The following is a 21,442-nucleotide window of genomic DNA, read 5'->3' on the forward strand; positions in this document are numbered from 1 at the left end:
CTTAAGCTTTGCTTGACTGAGCTTGCACTTTTACTCAAATACTATGTTAACCCAGGCCTCCCAAGACAGGGCGGTGGAGGTGGTGACTGGTAGGGTAAACAAACATAACATCAGTCTAACATTCAGATAAAAATCTTTGACAGAGCAGCCACAACACTACTCTGCATTGGGGACCTGGGGACTGTCCCACTTTTGGCAACCAAGGTTGTTTTGGTTCTTTCCCCACTACATCTGGGCAACGTAACAGACAGCCATTGATTGTGTAACCCAGCACCTTGTTTGACTGTGTGTGTCTGGGTCTCCTGGCCTCTTTAGCTAGCAGGCCGGCTGATGGAGAGAGTGAGAAAGGGAGAGAGGGAAACCCTTTTGTCCCATCAGCAGGGCCTCAGGTTACACTCCGAGCAGCAGAGGAGAACTTAAACACCCTCTCACAGACAGGGCCTGCCCCTTTGTAAAACTGTAGGTGAGGAAGGCAGAGGTACTGTTGTGTGGTGGGACTGGGTACTGTGACAACAAAACTAACCATTTCTGTTGTCTGTGTAATGGATCAATAAATAACATTTTATTTGTATGGGATTGTATTGATACTGATTCAATGAAAATGATGTGTGTCTGGAAATTATGAATTCTGAATTCCTTGAAATTATTACGTTTGTGATGCTGACCTGAACCAAATGAATCCCGGACACATATTAAGCCTAATCCCGGACCACAAAGCTCTAGATTCTCTATTGAGCTTGCTTTTTAGTCCAAGGCTGGCCTTAATCTGTGCCCAGTAAACCGGCCCTAAACATTTATAACAGCTTTGGCTTAGTTACTTAAACACACCTAGAAACTGACTGACTAGACATTCCAACCTGGTCTCAGAGCATTTCATAGGGTTAAGGTTAAGGTTTTTAAGGTTAGGATTACAGTTAAGGTTAGGGTTGGCTAAAAGGGTTAAGGTTAGGGGAAGGGTTAAGGTTAGGGTTAGGGGAAGAGTTAGCTAACATGCCAAGTAGTTGCAAAGTAGCTAATAAGTGGTAAGTAGTTGAAAAATTGCAAATTAGCTAAACTTGTCTGTGATGAGATTCCCACTCGCAACCTGATATGATTTGACAGAAGTCCTCAATGTAAAGGAATTTCGGTCTCCCCCCTGCTTTGAACCTTAATCCAGTGACATGGTTAAATGTTGTTTTTCTCCCCCCCCCCACACACACACACACACACACACACACACACACACACACACACACACACACACACACACACACACACACACACACACACACACACACACACACACACACACACACACACACACACACACGACATTGCCCTTGCCCTGTCTATATTCAAGTTATTTTTGCAAAGCTGTGTACGGAAGCATTTAGCAAGGTCGATTTGTCAGTGGTGGTGCACATCATATAATGCAATCAAGTACAGACATAGCCAAGATTTTCCAATTGCATTACACTATATAAAATGCAGTAGGGTGCAGCTTTTTGTCTAAAACAGCAGGTAGCATAGTGGTTAAGACTGCTGGGCTAGTAACTAAAAGGTTGCTGGTTTGACTCCCTGTGCTGACTAGGTGAAAAAATATGTCAATGTGCCCTTGAGCAAGGCACTTAACCTTAATTGCTCCTATAAGTCACTCTGGATAAGAGTGTCTGCTAAATGACTACAACATTTCTAAAATGAAACAGCATGGCAGAAAGGGCTTAGTTCACTGTGTGTCCATGTATGCTACCAACATAACACATTCCTTATATAGTGCACTACTACCTATGGACCATGGTCAAAAGTAGTGCTCTAGATACATAGGGAATATGGTGCCATTTGGGTCAATGGCCAAATTGGCCAAATTGTCTCATCATATTTTTGGTGGATGGTTTCTACAGGGATGTCTTGTGATGGCAACCTGAACTGTTCCTCAAGAAGAGTTATTCAACAGAACCCGTTTCATTTTCACTGTTCTGCTGTGGAGGTGGATCTAAATGAGAATCTTTATGACCCCTCTTTCCTTTTCTGTCTCGATCTTCCTTTCGCTCTCTCTCTATCCCTTTGTCTCTCGCCTCTCTCAGCAACAATGCTTCAGATCAACAAAGAATATTGACTTGTTGGTAAATATCCAGAAGGCTCCTGCTTACCAGGTACTGTACGTGGAACTGACAGGCGTTTTAGCAACATTAAATCTTATTCAAATCTGTTTATATACAGGCCCAGGAAGAATAGGGTCATTTAGAAAGGGTTATTAGATATGGTCATTTTCACGTTTTCATAAACTCATAGAACGTTTGGGAACGATGTATAGTAAGGGATTTGTGAAAACGCTATAGGAATATAGAGTGGGAAAGCAGCCGTGCGTTTGGACAATTATTAGAAACGGTAGTAAGTAAAATCTATTTAAAACATATTGTCTCCTCCATGACCAGAGTCTACGCAGACCAGTGCGCCATAGCCAATCAGAGCTACAGTAGGCATTTATGCAAATAAGCCATTTGCCACATGGGCCTGCCATCATTCACTTTGAACTGGCATGTGTATTTACAGGCAGTAGCAACAGTGTGACTTTAGATCAATAGAACGCATTGTAAATATCCCAGGAGTCCTCTTATATTTGGGACATTTACAGTCCTATTGATCAAACAACCATGAAAAGTTAGGCTGTCTCTCTCTCAGTTATGCACAACAACAACAACTAATGCTAGCCAGAGTGCGTTGAGCAAAAAATCTAAAGAGGGAACATTAGATAATCCCTCTCAAACTTTTTTAGCTAGTTGGCCGTCAAAATTGCACTGATAAACAATGCCTGTTTGTCCTTCTGCAGCTCTCCCAACCCACGTTTTGACAACTGAATGGGAACTTGCATGCCTGCCCAATGCCAAATACATTTGATTGACAACTAAGGGTGCATTCATAATTTGCCTCCAGTGTTCTGGGTTGTTCAAGAATTCAGAGCATTTCGGTCTCCAAGTGTTCAGAGCACACACTGCATGCTCTGGCCCGAGGAGTAGGATTGATCACAGCATTCATGACAGTTTAGTTTAGCCATTTAGTAGACACTCTTATCCAGAGCAACTTACATGAGATTTTAGGGTAAAGTGCCTTGCTCAAGGGAACATCAACTGACTTTTCACCTAGTTGGCTCTGGGATTTGAACCAGCAACCTTTTGGTTACTAGCTCTTAACCGCTAGACTACCTGCTCACAACGGCAGTCAAGCACCCAAGGTAACTGGCTAAAGTTGGCTAGCTTGCTAGCTACTTCCAGAGACAAATGAGAGAACGCCTCACTGACCATATTACTCGCCCTAGCAGAGCTGTTTAGGCTGTTTACATGTTATCTAGAGCGTTAGTGAATAACTGTGCTGCTGGCAACAATTGAATTACTTTTTTACTGACGTTGACTGACACCGGTCATATTCAGCGGGTGTTGCGTGTTCGTAAATTCATCAGTTATTCTGCATACTGGCACACTCGGACGAGAGTGCTCTGAAATTGGAGTAGATAGCCAGAGTGAAATTACGAACACAAGAGATATGCTAGCTGGATAACAGTCGTTCAATTTCTGCATAGATAGCTAGCTAGCAAAGCATTCATATTTCTTGCTAGCTAACCAAATGACACCTGCATCTCTAGCTGTAGCCACCGAAAAACGATATGAGGGGAAAAAGTCAGTCACTCACCCACTCCTCCAATGACACGATATCCTACCAGCATCTAGCTAGCTAACGTTAGGCTCTGTGTTTTTAGCTTGTTAAATAGCTACATAAATAGATACGCTAGCCCAGCGTTTCCCAAACTCGATCCTCGGGACCCGAAGGGGTGCACATTTAGTTTTTTGCCCTAACACTACACAGCTGATTCAAATGATCAAAGCTTGATGATTAGTTGATTATTTTAATAAGCTGTGTAGTGCTAGGTGGCCCGAGGACCAAGTTTGGGAAGCCCTGCGCTAGCCTATTTGCCATATTATGACTGACTCATTGCCCTTGATAGTTTGATTGTATTGACATTCCAAGCCTTAGTTACATTAATCTGTTTTTGTCCAAGTTAAAACTGAAACAGTGCATCCCAAATGGGTGGAGGCAGCAAACAATGTACCAATGTAAATTGGAATGGTAGAGTTATGTATTTTATGGAGTCATCAAAATTGTATGGAAAGGTCTGCTCAATCCAAGATTACAACTAATTGATTACAGCATTACCCTTAAAAATTGAGGATGCAGCAGGAGGAGGTAGGGAACTGGTCTGTCTGCCCAAAATAAAGGATCAAATAGGAAAGTATACCAGTTTCATTTGAGGATCAGGATGTTGACATCTGTGCCACAGGGTGTATGAGTTGATATATAAAATGATGCAAGAGTAAAGATTTGTTGCTTTTCAGCAAAAATTATTCGACAAAATTCTTGCCAACAACAGAATGTTGAATATTTGGGGCATTCAATCATCGCAACTCTGCAGATTTTGTTGTGGGGATACAGAATCAATAGACCATTTGATTTGGTATTGCCCTCAGCCTGTTTCTGGTCTCAGGTTCAGGAATGGCTGAAAAAGCATAACATTAATCTAAAATTGACCCTAGAAATAGCATTGTTTGGAGATCTGGAGAGACCTGGTAAGTCAATTACTAATACACCAATACTCTTAGTAAAAGTATTTATCTTCAACTCGCAATCTATGGATTCTATTTGATTAGATAGATTCAAATGGTATGTTAAATATCACAGCATAGATGAAAGATATATGGTGCGTAAAAATCCGAAGAGGGTGGTCAGCAGAGATAGGTGGGATGGGCTGAGCGAAGCTGAGGGTTGGGAAGTGGAATTGGAGACAAGTGGGCGTGGAGTTGCTGGGCGGGGGATAGAAAGACGGTCAAAGACAAAAGTTACAAAATTAAGTCAAAATAAAACAAAACAAAAAGTAAGTTTGAATGTGTCATGACTGTCCTGTGAGGATCCGAAGATCAGCTTGGCAATGGATGACAGACCCTCTCTTACCCACAGAGGGGGGGAGGAGGGAGCTGGTCGGGGGTTGATCCAGAGATCATCCCTCTCCAAATTCACACAGGAATGTTCCTTTGTCAACACAGAGACTTTTCCCGCTGAAATTTTAACACGTTCAAAAGCGAATACTGGAACAATATTCCGAACAGAGAACTTGGGGAATGGTCAGAGGCGAGCTATAGAAAACTAATGTTATATTGTTGCTTATTTTGCGATGTCATTAAAATTGTTATAAAGGAAATACTGTAACTTTAAAAGTATACAGTTGAAGTTGGAAGTTTACATACACCTTAGCCAAATACATTTAAGAAGCTTCTGATAGGCTAATTGACATCATTTGAGTCAATTGGAGGTGTACCTGTGGATGTATTTCAAGGTCTACCTTCAAACTCAGTGCCTCTTTGCTTGACATCATGGGAAAATCAAAAGAAATCAGCCAAGACCTCAGAAAAAAATTGTAGACCTCCACAAGTCTGGTTCATCATTGAGAGCAATTTCCAAACGCCTGAAGGTACCACGTTCATCTGTCCAAACAATAGTACACAAGTATTTACACCATGGGACCACGCAGCCGTCATTACCGCTCAGGAAGGAGACGCGTTCTGTCTCCTAGATACTTTGGTGTGAAAAGTGCAAATCAATCCCAGAACAACAGCAAAGGACCTTGTGAAGATGCTGGAAGAAACAGGTACAAAAGTATCTATATCCACAGTCAAACGAGTCCTATATCGACATAACCTGAAAGGCCGCTCAGCAAGGAGGAAGCCACTGCTCCAAAACCGCCATAAAAAAAGCCAGACTACAGTTTGCAACTGCACATGGGGACAAAGATACTTACTATTTGGAGAAATATCCTCTGGTCTGATGAAACAAAAATAGAACTGTTTGGCCATAATGACCATCGTTATGTTGGGAGGAAAAAGGGGGAGGCTTGCAAGCCGAAGAACACCATCCCAACCGTGAAGCACGGGGGTGGCAGCATCATGTTGTGGGGGTGCTTTGCTGCAGGATGGACTGGTGCACTTCACAAAATAGATGGGATCATGAGGAAAGCAAAATGGTGTGGATATATTGAAGCAACATCTCAAGACATCAGTCAGGAAGTTAAAGCTTGGTCGCAAATGGGTCTTCCAAATGGACAATGACCCCAAGCATACTTCCAAAGTTGTGGCAAAAGGGCTTAAGGACAACAAAGTCAAGGTATTGGAGTGGCCATCACAAAGCCCTGACGTCAATCCTATAGAAAATTTGTGGGGAGAACTGAAAATGCGTGTGCGAGCAAGAAGGCCTACAATCCTGACTCTGTTACACCAGCTCTGTCAGGAGGAATGGGCCAAAATTCACCCAACTTATTGTGCTAAGCTTGTGGAAGGCTACCCAAAACGTTTGACCCAAGTTAAACAATTTAAAGGAAATGCTACCAAATACTAATTGAGTGTATGTAAACTTCTGACCCACTGGGAATGTGATGAAAGAAATAAAAGCTGAAATAAATAATTCTCTCTTCTATTATTTTGACATTTCACATTCTTAAAATAAAGTGGTGATCCTAACTGACCTAAGACAGGGAATTTTACTAGGATTAAATGTCAGGAATTGTGAAAAACTGAGTTTAAATGTATTTGGCTAAGGTGTATGTAAACTTCCAACTTCAACTGTAATCTGGCTGCCCTGTTTTGAGCCATTTGGAGCTTTTTTTATATCTTTCTTTGCTGCAGATGACAATATAACCAGACAGTACTCTAAGTGTGATAGGACCAGGGATTGACCATGTAACTGGACAGTACTCTAAGTGTGATAGGACCAGGGATTGAATCACCTGATTCAGAGTGCTAGATGTTACATACTCTGTACATTTTCTGGTAACAGCAATTCCCTTACCCATCTTAATAACAATATGATCTATGTGTTCTGACCATGATAAAGCTGCATCCAACATGATGCCTTGTGGTTTTGTTTTTTTCACTTGCTCTACATGTATTCTATTCATCGACAAATTCAATTGGGGATCATCAGCAAGCATATATCTTGAACCAAATACAATACATTTAGTTTTAGAAATTTTCAACACCAATTTGTTCCTATCAACCCACTCAGACACCATTCTTAGTTCACTAATCAGTACATTAAATCAAATCAAATTGTATTTGTCACATGTGCCGAATACAACAGGTGTAGACCTTACAGTGAAATGCTTAATTACAAGCCCTTAACCAACAATGCAGTTTTCAGAAAATACCAACAAAAAAAGTAAGAGATAAGAATAACAAATAATTAAAGAGCAGCAGTAAATAACAATAGCGAGGCTAAATACAGGGGGTACCAGTACAGAGTCAATGTGTCAACGTGCGGGGGCACCGGTGTCGAGGTAATTGAGGTAATATGTACATGTAGGTAGAGTTATTAAAGTGACTATGCATAGACAATAACAGAGAGTAGCAGCAGCGTTCCAGGGGGGGGGAGCAATGCAAATAGTCTGGGTAGCCATTTGATTATCTGTTAGCTCGTTACATTCTGATGCTGCGCTATACATTGTAGAGTCATCAGCATAGAATGCCCTTCTTTGTATCCATGCTGGAAACCCATTATCAGACCATTACATGAGAAATAATCCTTGACTTGAAAAGATACCATTTTTTCAACTAATTTTCTTAACACAGGCAGCAAGCGTATAGGACAATTATTAGGACCAGTGAATGCAGATTTGTTTTATCCTTAGGTAGTGGAATAACCTTTGACTCTTTCCAGGCTTCTGGGCACACCCCATACATCAAGCACTTATTAAAAATATGAGAGATTGGGGTAGATATTTGGTTAGCTGTAACTCTAAGCAATTTGATGTCAAGATTATCTGTACCAGGTGACTTGTCATCCAAAAGAGACAACAGCATCCTTTCTACCTCTTCCCTTTCTACTTGGTGAAATTCGAACATGCATTGCATCTCCTTCTTGATACAATGTTTTATAAGGATATATGACATGGAGCCATCAGTTGGAATCATAGCCTTCCTCAACTTGTCCACTTTGCCTGTAAAATATAGTAGTTTGCAATGTTGTGTGGTTTTGTAATAAATATACCCTCACTCAACAAAAGAGGCGGACATGTTCGAATTCCTACCCATAATAGTGTTCAACAGTCTCCACAGTTTTCTCCCATCACCCTTTACTTCATCAATTTAGTTCTGATTGATCGACTATCGAGGATCGCTATGGGGCGCAATCGGGCGATGTAGACTTGTACACAATCGCTCAACCTTCACACACACCACACACACACACACACTCTCTGTGTGTGGTTACAGTAGGCTAAGGTATATCAATTGTTTTAGGAACAGCAGTAACATCAGGCAGGGTTTAGGCTACCAACTGCCTAGCCAGTTGTAGCTCAATCTTGGGTGCAATGTTCACTTTCCTGCACTGACTGACTGCGTGGAGGCTCATTGACTTAATGTTATGTTACCCTACATGCTACACAAGCAAAGTTATATATAGCTGTCGGCTATATTAGCCACGATTTACCGTTCTTTGTGCGGCTTCAAATGTCAAACAAAGTTGGAAGTTGTTGTGCCTCCGTCTGTAATTTTCTTCCCTCGTGTTTTGCAAGTTCCAATCCGTTTTTTGGTGACTACAGCGTAGTCTTTATATCCAAGGGCTCCGACTGAATTCACCCACCGACATTCCTCTGCATTGCCACGCGCAACTTTTTCTCAGCTAGCACAATTTCATTGGCTGCTGTCCGATTCAAACTTTAATCCGTTAGAGTTGATGCACTGCACACTTTTTTAATAGCATCATTTTTAATATTTGAGCTTGGGGAGGGTATCAAGTCAGTTCGAGTCAAAAGGCTCAAGTCCAAGTAGTCACGAGTCATTGGTGTCAAAGTCGAGTTGCAAGTCATCATATTTGTGACTTGTGTCTGACTCGAGTCCAAGTCATGTGACTCGAGTCCACACCTCTGGTGCTTGGTATCCAGCAGTAGTAGACCAGGTTGCCCAGCTTGATAGCTAGCTGCTTCGCCAATGTAGTACCACCTTGTTTGAGCAAGGATCCTTGGACATATATCAGCGGTCCCAGCGTTAACGCTAACTACTTCGCAGGATCCAGATATGAATGGGAAAACTATTATAAACTTTTTGTCACTTGAATCACCAGTGTGTGTGTGTGTGCCATGAAATAAACCATTACCACAATTGCTTCTGGGTTTGACTCTTTATCACCTAAATTAATGTTCCTGTAGAAAAGTTATTGCCTTAGCCATAGTCCATTCTTCTATTTAGAACAACATTAAAGATGCACTATGTAGAAATCGCTCCGCACATAGTGCACGTAGAACAGATCGACCCTTTCCTAGACTTAATGACAGATCTATAACTCACATTTCTATGTGAAATTGGTCCAGTGGCCCAAAAGGTTGTATATTGCAGCTTTAACTTATATGATACTAGACTTTCACCATAGAGTTTCAATGAAAAGCTACCATTACAAACACATGATAAGAAAAGAAAGTATGCGTATAATTATTTCACAAGAGGTTTGTTGTGTTCACAGCAGAAATGCATGCCAAGTCATCCTCTCTTCAGACATCTTGGAGGCCATGTCAAACTCAGAACTTTATATTCTCCAGTTCCCCCCTTTCTCTGCATCTGCAATCTTTCACATTCCATGGCTCCCTTCCTCATGTAGACACACACTTATCTAGAATGAAAATTCTATGCAAATAACTCCAATCCCACACATGTAACCCATTTACACACAGTCACATGCACTCCCCCACATTCAGGACAGAATCCAGGGCAAAACAGAGAGAGAAGAAGGAGGAAGTAGAGCCTGTGTGAAAGAGACCGGAGCAAAATATTGATCTGTGATGGTATCAGACACCATGTTTTGACCCAAAAACATCTACAGTAATTCCCAGTGGTGATCAATGATAATATAATCCACCTTCCAGTCAGTGTGTGTGTGTGTGTCTGTCTGTCTGCTGAGCCAGCAGGATCCAAGGACCCAAGGCTCCAGAGGTGTTTAGGACCACTGGGCACCTGGCACACACACAAAAACACCAGTAGCACTAACCATCCATGGCCCTGAGAGGCGGATAGAGGGTGATGAGATGGGAATGTTCGCAGAGCATGAGAGAGTCATGCTCAATGAAAATAACCATCTGCGGTCATATTAATCATTACACATTCAACCAATGTTGATTTTGTGTGTGTGTGTGTGTGTGACATCCCATATTTAAAGCAAAACTGTTTGGATATAAGATTAGGGAGCTTTGTAAGGGAATTTCCATCCTATAACCAGTGCAAGGTGTACGTCATGTTGATTTTGTGTGTGTGTGTGTGTGTGTGTGACATCCCATCTTTAAAGCAAAACTGTTTGGATATAAGATTAGGGAGCTTTGTAAGGGAATTTCCATCCTATAACCAGTGCAAGGTGTACGTCATGCTGATTTCAATGCATGGAGATATCTATAGGTGTCCCATTAGAATTGTCAGGTAACCTTTTATGTGTATGGGGCATCCGTCACATATAAGCTTCGTCACACAAGTAGGCAGCCAATAACCTCAAACCAAGCACACTCACACACACGAATAGACAAGGTTGGGTAGGTAACTTTCTAAATGTATCCGTTACAGTTACTAGTTACATGTCCAAAATTGTAATCAGTAACGTAATTTTTGGATTACCCAAACTCAGTAACGTAATCTGATTACATTCCGTTACTTTTAGATTACTTTCCCCTTAAGAGGCATTAGAAGAAGACAAAATTTATGTTATCAATTGAAGGACATATATTGCAGGATAAATCATTGTTAAAGTTTACATAGCTGGCCATATATCGATGTTAAATTTTACTTTATGGGTTGGTTATGTAGGCTTCTGATAACCCATCGCTTTCTACTACATATAATAATACGATTAAATTATATCTTTACATAAAAACCAAAGTCTATCAGAATTACAGTCATTCCAATGAATGTTATACCCCTTGATCTTCAAAAATAAGACTTGGAAATATGGAAGTATAGATTAACCAAATTGTTTAACCTGATCATAACCCCAAAACTAAGGACTTATTAGCCAGCCCTACTCTGTTGTTTATGATTTTGTTGTCATGAAGGACTGATTGGGCTCATTGATTCGAGCTGAAAAATAAATACTGCCCTCATGGAATGGCATGCTTTGAGCACTACTGAAAAGTGCTATTTACATGTGAAAAATGAATGCCATACGCTGTATTTGCTTTAGGCCTTATTGTTTACCTTTTTGTTGGTGACACTTTGATATCTTGATAATATGCTGCTGTTTAAAGGGTAAATGCACAGATGAAACAATGACAAAACAGTTGCCCCGCCTCTGTTTTGGTAAAAAGCTGAGGGATGGGCATGGAGAAATGTAACCACTCTCAGATAATTAGACAGAGCTATGGATGCAAGGACTGACCATCCATGATATCAAAATGATTGTTTTAACCAAGTTATGAGGCTATACAGTGTTTGTTTACATTTACAATGTTTACAAACATTGGAGGAAAAACAAGCTTATATTTTGGGTTCTCATGGAGTGTGACAGTTAAACTAAACTCATGAGGCAAGTTATATTCCTCAAGAATCAATGGATATATACAATACCAGTCAAAAGTTTGGACACACCTACTCATTCAAGGGCTATTCTTTATTTTTACTATTTTCTACATTGTAGAATAATAGTGAAGACATCAAAACTATGAAATCACACATATGGAATCATGTTGTAACCAAAAAAGTATTAAACAAATCAAAATAAATGTTATATTTGAAATTCTTCAAATAGCAACCCGTTGTCTTGATGACAGCTTTGCACACTGTTGGCATTCTCTCAACCAGCTTCATGAGGAATGCTTTTCCAACAGTCTTGAAGGAATTCCCACACATGCTGAGCACTTGTTGGCTGCTTTTCCTTCACTCTGCGGTCCAACTCATCGCAAACCACCTCAATTGGGTTGAGGTCAGGTAATTGTGGAGGCCAGGTCATCTGATGCAGCACTCCACCACTTTCCTTCTTGGTCAAATAGCCCTTACACAGCCTGGAGGTATGTTGGGTCATTGTCCTGTTGAAAAACAAATGATAGTCCCACTAAGCACAAACCAGATGGGATGGCGTATCGCTGAAGAATGCTGTGGTTGCCATGCTGGTTAAGTGTGCCTTGAATTCTAAATAAATCACAGACAGTGTCACCAGCAAAGCACACACACACCATCACACCTCCTCCATGCTTCACGGTGGTAACCACACATGCAGAGATCATCCGTTCACCTACTCTGCGTCTCAGAAAGACATGGCTGTTGGAACCAAAAATGTCAAATTTGGACTCATCAGACCAATGGACAGATTTACCCCGGTCTAATGTCCAATGCTCGTGTTTCTTGGCCCAAGAAAGTCTCTTCTTCTTATTGATGTCCTTTAGTAGTGGTTTCTTTGCAGCAATTCGACCATGAAGGCCTGATTCACGCAGTCTCCTCTGAACAGTTGATGTTGAGATGTGTCGGTTACTTGTACTCTATGAAACATATATTTGGGCTGCAATCTGAGGTGCAGTTAACTAATGAACTTATCCTCTGCAACAGAGGTAACTCTGGGTCTTCCTTTCCTGTGGCGGTCCTCACGAGAGCCAGTTTCATCATAGCGCCTGATGGTTTTTGCGACTGCACTTGAAGAAACGTTCAAAGTTCTTGACATTTTCCAGATTGACTGACCTTCATGTCTTAATGTAATGATGGACTGTTGTTTGTCTTTGCTTATTTGAGCTGTTCTTAATATGGACTTTATAAGGGCACAAGGCGAGACCCAAATGCAGACACAGGAGGCAGATGGTTGAGCTCCGATATTTATTACACCAAAAGGGGTAGGCAAAAGGCAGGTCGTGGACAGGCAAGAGTTCATAAACCAGGTCAGAGTCCAAACAGTACCAGGGGATAGGCAGGCTCGAGGTCAGAACTGGCAGAGTGGTCAGGCAGGCGAATTCGGCGTCAGGATAGGCAAGGGTCAAAACCAGGAGGGCTAGGAGAAAAATAGGAGCTAGGAGAAACGCTGGTTGACTTGGCAAAACAAGACAAACTGGCACAGAGAGACAGGAAACACAGGGATAAATACACCGGGGACTAATGGGGGAACAGGAGACACCTGGAGGTGGGTGGAGACAATCACCAAGACAGGTGAAACAGATCAGGGCGTGACAGACTTGGTCTTTTACCAAAGAGGACTATCTTCTGCATACCACCCCTACCTTGTCACAACAAAACTGATTGGCTCAAATGCATTAAGGAAAGAAATTCCAGAAATTAACTTTTAACAAAGCACACCTGTTAATTGAAATGCATTCCAGGTGACTACCTCATGAAGCTGGTTCAGAGAATGCAAAGAGTGTGCAAAGCTGTCATCAAGGCAAAGCGTGGCTACTTTGAACAATCTCAAATATAAAATATATTTTGGTTACTTCATGATTCCATATGTTTTATGTTATAGTTTTGATGTCTTCACTCTTATTCTACAATGTAGAAAATAATACAATTAAGAAAAACCCTGGAATGAGAAGGTGTCCAAACTTGACTGGTACTATGTACATAATTCATAAGTCAAAAAATGGATGTAGCATCTCCAGATCGACTCTTTAAGTCTATCAAAAGTGTGCAAGTTTGAGCATGTGTCCATTAGACCTATGAATTTATTTTATTTATCAACATGAATTAGATTGAGCAATAAAAGCCCCACTTGTATTCCATAGGCTTGGATCTGCACTAAGCAGCTGTTGCAAGACCGCATTTGGCTGTCTGGCTGTCCACTGGTTTCAAAAACAATGATTGTTAGTGGAACAAACTTAAACTTGCGCCTTTTTTCAATGCTGACTTGAATGTCATTGAGAAAACATAGAAGTGTCAAATATTTTTTGCCCAAACATCCTTTCTGAATTTAAAAGTAATCCTCGAAGTAATCATCTAGTTTTTCAAGAGTGTCTGTAATATGATTACAATATTTTTGCTGGTAACATAACGGATTACTGTTACCGTTTTTGTAATCCCTTACATGTAATGGATTACATGTAATCCGTTACTCCCCAACCCTGCGAATAGACAACATCATGAATTGGCTATTGACAGATAACATGTGCCATGGCCCATGAAGCACAGGTATTTAATAGGCAGCCCAGATGAAAATCAGGCAGGTGTAGGAATTATTTGACTAAACCTGATTTTATATTATTATAAAAGTCAGGTCAACTCAAAACACCCGTTTTATCAACCAATATGCTACTCCTCTTATATCAGGTGTCGAAGTAGTTTAGAACACAGGATACATGTGTAATGATAATGCGTGTGGGCCTTTAGCCTTGCCCATAGCCAGAGAATTGAGAGAACCCACCCTTCCCCTCCCGAAACCCTACGGAGCTGTAAATTTGGCAGGTTGACGTTTATTGTCATGAATCTTGCCCTGGAGGCAGAACTGAGCGATTTCCGCTAGATGGGCCAGCAGCAAAGTCAATATTGGCTCTATGAAATTCAAGAAAACGAAAAATAGTTTTTTTCTCTTAATTTATGGCTAGGGGTAGACATTCAAGTTAGCAGTGTGGTTAAGGTTAGGGTTAACGTTAGGGTTAAGTTTAAAATCCGATGTTATGACTTTGTGTCTGTGGCAGTTGACCGCTCTGCGGAGCTGCCTTCAGAACAAGATTCATGACAAAAAACGCTAACCTGAGTAAATTTGCTGCATCAGGGTTCTTTCTGTCAGCCATTCGCTGAAAACAAAATCAACGAGGTAGTCTACAAGGGCGAGTCGTAGTAGGCTATGGATGCTTTACGCCCGCAGCAGCAGGAGACATACACAGATGTTCGTAGCCAAATAAACCACACCTTAGTCCACCACTGCTATTTTCATGTAGGCTAAGCGGCAAGGCGCCTGTCCTGTGTACGAGCTCCAAGTACCGCAGTCTACCCACACAAAGGCGTGGGCCACGCACTGCCACGCCACCAGACCCACTTATTCAATACACACAACATACACCCAGTCTGTTATTAAATGACTGAATAAGTTGCTTACCGGGTGCTTTGTCTGCTTTATCGACTTTAATGATCTCCATCTCCCGTTGTGATTAGGTTGATCAGTGAGGGAAGTTAGAGATGGTGCGTTTCTGGAAGATGTCAGAGCTGGTCTGGATGTGGTTCTTCTTCCCCCCTGCTTTGCCTGCCTCTGTAATCAACAAGCGTGACGGGTGAGAACAGCTGTTTTGTCAATGGCCGGACTGTCCGTGAGTCAACTGATATTGGTTATAAGTGAAGGGTAGAATGGCTGACTTGGAGATTTTGGGGTGATTTCCGCCCGAGCAAATTGGACGCTGTGTCTGTATTTTCTCTGTCCACGCTCGTGCATTAAACCAGTGTCCGCGCGCTGCTTATCCGGAGCTGTCCTCTCGCTTTGGTGCTGAAGTCTATGCTGCAGCTCGGGCTCCTGTGAAATACAGACGTGACGTCACGACATACTCCCCTGCGTTACATGTCAGAAAGTGGGAGAGTCACTTCCACTATTGAATCTGTGCATCCGACAACAAACACCTGCTATATATTTTCCTAGACATCAAATAAAGCTTTTTTCCCTTTTACATAATCAAGGTGAGAAATAGCTTCGAGAAAGCGTTGACTATCACGAGATAGGGTGCATCAGATTCTGCCCAATAACATTCTCCTCCTCATAGCCTACTCTTCTGCGATTTTTACATCGACTCATTTGTATTCAGAGCACTCAGAAGTTTGCTTCTCACATCATCTAGCTGAGCTCAGAAGTCCCTTTGATCCCATTTATATAGGCCTAAGATTTCTGCTATTTTAGGAAGCTGAATATGTCTTGATAAAGAAGAAACTACAAGTCCTGTTCTTTTTCAGATATAGTCTCAAGTGATGACTCAATTGGGTGCAGGTGTAGGCTGGAGAAATTAAAAAATGTTTACAGGATTTTTATCAACTAGGTTTAGTGTGTTTCCATGGTAACGCAGGTTGGTTCCCAAGTACAGTGATGTTACTGTGATGGGCATACTTTTGGGTGACCTGTAAGCTGAGGGGCATAAGGGCTGATGACAAAGTGATGACACATTGCATTTTAGTTGCCCCCAAAAATATTGAAATTGAAACATGCTGAACAAAAATATAAACGCAAAATGTAAAGTCAAAAAAGAAAGGACCAAGTCACTCTTCATATAATTAATTAAAATGCATTTATTAGTATGGCATGTTCAATAGAAACAACGTTCTGTCTACCAAAATGTACTATTGTGTACCTTAGTAACGCTTCCTTTCCTCTTTCTACTAGCAAAATGTAAAGTGTTGGTCTGAGCTGAAATAAAAGATCCCTCAAATGTTCCATACACTCAAAAGGCATATATTTCTCTGAAATGTTGCGCACAAATTTGTTAATATTCCTGTAAGTGAGCATTTCTCCTCAGCCAAGATAATCCATTTACCTGATAGGTGTGGCATATAAAGAAGCTGATTAAACAGCATGATCGTTACACAGGTGCACCTTGTGCCGGGGGCAATAAAAGGCCACTATAAAATGTGCAGTTTTGTCACACAACACAATGTCACAGATGTCTCAAGTTTTGAGGCCGCAATTGGCATGCTGACTGCAGGAATGCCCACTAGAGCTGTTCCTTTCTCTACCATAAGCCACCTCCAACTTTGTTTTAGAGAATTTGGTAGTACGTCCAACTGGACTTACAACCGCAGACCATGTGTAACCACGCCAGCTAAGGATCTCCACATTCGGCTTCTTCACCTATGGCTGCGCCCCTGTCCAGTCATGTGAAATCCATAGATTAGGGCCTAATACATTTATTTAAATTAACTGATTTTCTTCTATGAACTGTAACTCAGTTAAATCTTTGAAATTGCTGCATGTTGCATTTATATTTTTGTTCAGTATAGTTAAGGCCCTATTTCAATAAATATTTCTTTGGGCCAAGTAGGGCTACATGTTATGCATTGCAGATAATATAGGCCTATATGGTACTGGTTTATGGTTCTCAATATTTCTAAGGTTGTGTCCTAAATGGCACTGTATTCCCTATGTAGTGCACTACATTTTACCAGGGCCATATGTCTCTGGACAAAAGTAGTGCACTATACACTCTTAGCATGAGGGGTAACTCAAGGAATCCTTGTGATTTTCAACAAATCCTGGAGTTTCTCAAAAAAACATGGCAGTCAATGGCTTCATATTAGCAGCATTAGTTAGTTCTTGGAGGAACCTTTAATGTTTCAATGTTGCAAAGGTTTCTGGAGGAACCTTTTTGCACTTAGAATTTACTTAGCAAATTGATTTTCTGTGCTGCTAGACTCAGAAGCAGAGCTGACATTATGAGCAGGCCTTAGGGGGCCTGGCCCGCCGTACCTCCTTGCCTGTCCAAATAAAAACATGGAATATTGATAATTTATTTGACAGAGATGCGTGCCGACAGAAAGACGCATCAATCTCAGATAAAGCATCCGGGCCAGCGAAACTGAGCCGCTCTGTCTCAGTATGTGTAGCCAATTTATCTGATGCTGTTCGGCTAAGAAGAGCATAATACAAATGGACGCTGTTTGGCCACTTGCAAATTGAAGGAAAGTTGGCGGGTGCACAGTGCACAGTTTGGATGATGGAATTATTTTGGATGAACGTGTAACCTACTTTTTGAAGGGATTTGTTTGACAATCAGATGAAAACATACTGACTGGTTGTGTTCTTGCCATATTAAAAGGTAATACATTTTTACAGTTAAATTACGTCTTTACTCTAAAAATGTAAATCATTCATTCACACATACTGTACATAGGAGGTCCCGTGGATCAAATGCCCGTCCAACTGAATCATTCTGGCGCCGGCCCTGCTCAGAAGATGAAAATATGTAGTTTTGGCGATGGCTTTATGGGATCGCTAGCTACTTATAAACAATTACCCATTCCTATATGAACACTATTTAAATAGCAATGTTGAATAATAGAACATTGCCTGTCAAGGCAATTAAATTATGACTGCAGCCTCCTATTTTAATTCCGAAAAGTTTATTGTGATTGTAATGACATTGGCTTACGACGATAACCTAGCCTACACTCTTAAAAATGTTTGGTTATTTGGAAGACCCAACTGCTAGGTTGCAGGCATTGGGTTACTTAGTTGGATTGTTTCCTTTAAGAAGAGCCAGGTTTGGTTGTTGATGCTATTTATTGATACTGGGGGTGTGGCTTAGCAAGAGCGTGGCTTTCAGATAGTTCTTCTTGGCCACTGTGAACATAATTCCTGTTTATCTGTTCTGTTATATTGTTATCACATATTAAGGTTGAACACTGACAGTTTTGTAGCTTCAATGAGGCTTACAGACGTGTATGAGTTCCTCAAGTGCCTATGCAAATCCCAATGTTGGATTATTTACCACTTTATTACTTTATGAGGAGGTCATTGCATTCAGATGATTGTCATGGCTCTATATAATCAGCAATGTTAATGTTCCATTAGAATGCTGCTACAATATACACTGCTCAAAAAAATAAAGGGAACACTTAAACAACACAATGTAACTCAAAATCAATCACACTTCTGTGAAATCAAACTGTCCACTTAGGAAGCAACACTGATTGACAATACATTTCACATGCTGTTGTGCAACTGGAATAGACAACAGGTGGAAGTTATAGGCAATTAGCAAGACACCCCCAATAAAGGAGTGGTTCTGCAGGTGGTAACCACAGACCACTTCTCAGTTCCTATGCTTCCTGGCTGATGTTTTGGTCACTTTTGAATGCTGGCGGTGCTTTCACTCTAGTGGTAGCATGAGACGGAGTCTACAACCCACACAAGTGGCTCAGGTAGTGCAGCTCATCCAGGATGGCACATCAATGCGAGCTGTGGCAAGAAGGTTTGCTGTGTCTGTCAGCGTAGTGTCCAGAGCATGGAGGCACTACCAGGAGACAGGCCAGTACATCAGGAGACGTGGAGGAGGCCGTAGGAGGGCAACAAGCCAGCAGCAGGACCGCTACCTCCGCCTTTGTGCAAGGAGGAGCAGAAGAAGCACTGCCAGAGCCCTGTAAAATGACCTCCAGCAGGCCACAAATGTGCATGTGTCTGCTCAAACGGTCAGAAACAGACTCCATGAGGGTGGTATGAGGGCCCGACGTCCACAGGTGGGGGTTGTGCTTACAGCCCAACACCGTGCAGGACGTTTGGCATTTGCCAGAGAACACCAAGATTGGCAAATTTGCCACTGGCGCCCTGTGCTCTTCACAGATGAAAGCAGGTTCACACTGAGCACGTGACAGACGTGACAGAGTCTGGAGACGCCGTGGAGAACGTTCTGCTGCCTGCAACATCCTCCAGCATGACCGGTTTGGCGGTGGGTCAGTCATGGTGTGGGGTGGCATTTCTTTGGGGGGCCTCCATGTGCTCGCCAGAGGTAGCCTGACTGCCATTAGGTACCGAGATGAGATCCTCAGACCCCTTGTGAGACCATATGCTGGTGCTTGTTTTAAGGACATTACATCAAAGTTGGATCAGCCTGTAGTGTGGTTTTCCACTTTAATTTTGAGTGTGACTCCAAATCCAGACCTCCATGGGTTGATAAATTGGATTTCCATTGATTATTTTTGTGTGATTTTGTTGTCAGCACATTCAACTATGTAAAGAAAAAAGTATTTAATAAGATTATTTCTTTCATTCAGATCTAGGATGTGTTGTTTAAGTGTTCCCTTTATTTTTTGAGCAGTATATTATTAAAAAGGTTCAACATTAAACCCCTCCGATCGCAAACAGGTTTCTGTTTGAACCTTTACACAGGCAGCCCAGTATCAGCGTATAAGAGTCAATCTGTGGCACTTCTGCGAGAATATATTAATCATGTCCAAGTGGTTCCTCGAACAACCTTTTCAGAGGGGTTCCTTGATTAACTTTTGTGACCTGGAAAGGTTCCCCATGTGGCAATTTTTAGAAACCCTAAAGGTTTTTCCATGCTCCTTTACTTCTAAGAGTGTAGGGGAATAAGGTGCAATTTGGGAAGCAACCTAAAACCACTGAGGGAGAAAACTGGATGTAGTGAGATATGGAATACTGCCTGTAAACCTGCATTTTTTAAATGTTTTTTCCACTTTGCTGTGGGCTGCACATCACTATGTATTGTTGTCTGTCAATGTTTACAAGGCTACTTTCTTACTGGACCTTGGATGTAATTGTTATTTTAAATGTGTAAGCTTTTTGTGTTGTGTGTTGGCACCAAGAAGATACAGTATTTTTCATATTCTTATAAACGTGACTGATAGAAAAGGCTTATTTTTACCCATAAGCTTCACTGTCCTAGAATATACAGTGATGAACACGGCCCTCTGTAAACACACCTCCACAACAGTGTGCATGGGCGTATGGTAAAGTTACCCTTAAACGCTGATCTTAGGTCAGTTTAACATTTCCCCCGCTAACGGTTAAGGTTAGGATTGGGGGAGGGGAGGCTCATCCTAGATCTATACCAAGGGGAAACTTCCCCCCGGAGCGTGTGCATGCAGAGAGGGTGGGGCTGGGAAGAGATGTGTGCGGCCGCTTGGTAGGAGCCTGGGCCGCAGGTGTCCTGACAGGTGCTGTGACAACAGGAAGCAAAAATAACCTGGCAGAGGTAGAGAGGAGGCTGGTGGGGGTGTACACAAAATGGAAATAGATTATCCCAACACATTTGAATGTTTTAGGGCGGAGCTGCCAGTCTGTGAGGACAAATACAGAGAACACAGATATAATCAGTATACATTCAGATAACATACCATACTTGCACCTAAAGAACTGTCAATTTCATCAACCCCTTCCTTTCAGAAGTACTTTTTTATTAATCTACAAGAAAAGTTGAGGACCTATAAAGTAGGCTACAATACAAATGTCCAGTCATCCCGAACTGCTTCAATCAACCCTTCAGCCATCACTCTACATTTTCCCTTATCTAAATCAACTTCTGTATTTATTTTTTCTCTTTGTTTGGCAGTATATGGGATTCAGCTTTAAGCTGTGAATGTTTACAAGATCAAATAAACTAGTTATATAGATTAGAGGATAAAATCCACGGTTCTGGATTATCTCTGACTTTCTATCATCCAATGCACTTTGAGAAGGATGTGAGGAGAGAGGACGCGTGGAATCGAGGAAAGACAATTGCAAAAGAGCCAAGTACTCAAAGGACAACAGCTCCCACATCTTAAGCCGGGTGTCAACTGATAATGGCGCTGGAGGGGATGACTCCCGTTTTACGGGCTGCTAACCAATTGTGCTATTTTTGTGTTTTGTTGCGTTGTTTGTAACTTATTTTGTACATAATGTTTCTGCTATCGTCTCTTATGACCGAAAAAAGCTCCGGGACATCAAAACAGCGATTACTCACCTCAATCTGGATGAAGATTTTTTTCTTTAATGAGTCTGACGCAAAGGA

The 21,442-nt window shown here is 41.5% G+C and overlaps 1 protein-coding gene across 2 annotated transcripts in view; it reads right to left on the reverse strand.

Annotated features, from left to right (window-relative positions):
- The window catches only part of LOC115162847 (fibroblast growth factor 12), a 135,904-nt gene extending 120,264 nt beyond the window's left edge, over window positions 1-15,640 (reverse strand). Inside the window, exons 1-2 of one of the 2 annotated variants that reach the window (XM_029714274.1) lie at window positions 15,312-15,640; window positions 15,058-15,207 (exon numbers count right to left, since the gene is read on the reverse strand). In XM_029714274.1, the coding sequence (XP_029570134.1) occupies window positions 15,058-15,097 (40 nt within the window). In that variant the 5' untranslated portion in view covers window positions 15,098-15,207; window positions 15,312-15,640. Of the gene's footprint in view, window positions 1-15,057 lie in introns of both variants that reach the window. The other variant, XM_029714273.1, reaches the window with a different exon arrangement.
- Between the last annotated feature and the right edge of the window lie 5,802 nt (window positions 15,641-21,442).

The sequence above is a fragment of the Salmo trutta genome, chromosome 26 (genome assembly GCF_901001165.1).
Source record: "Salmo trutta chromosome 26, fSalTru1.1, whole genome shotgun sequence".
Taxonomy (NCBI): Eukaryota; Metazoa; Chordata; class Actinopteri; order Salmoniformes; family Salmonidae; genus Salmo; species Salmo trutta.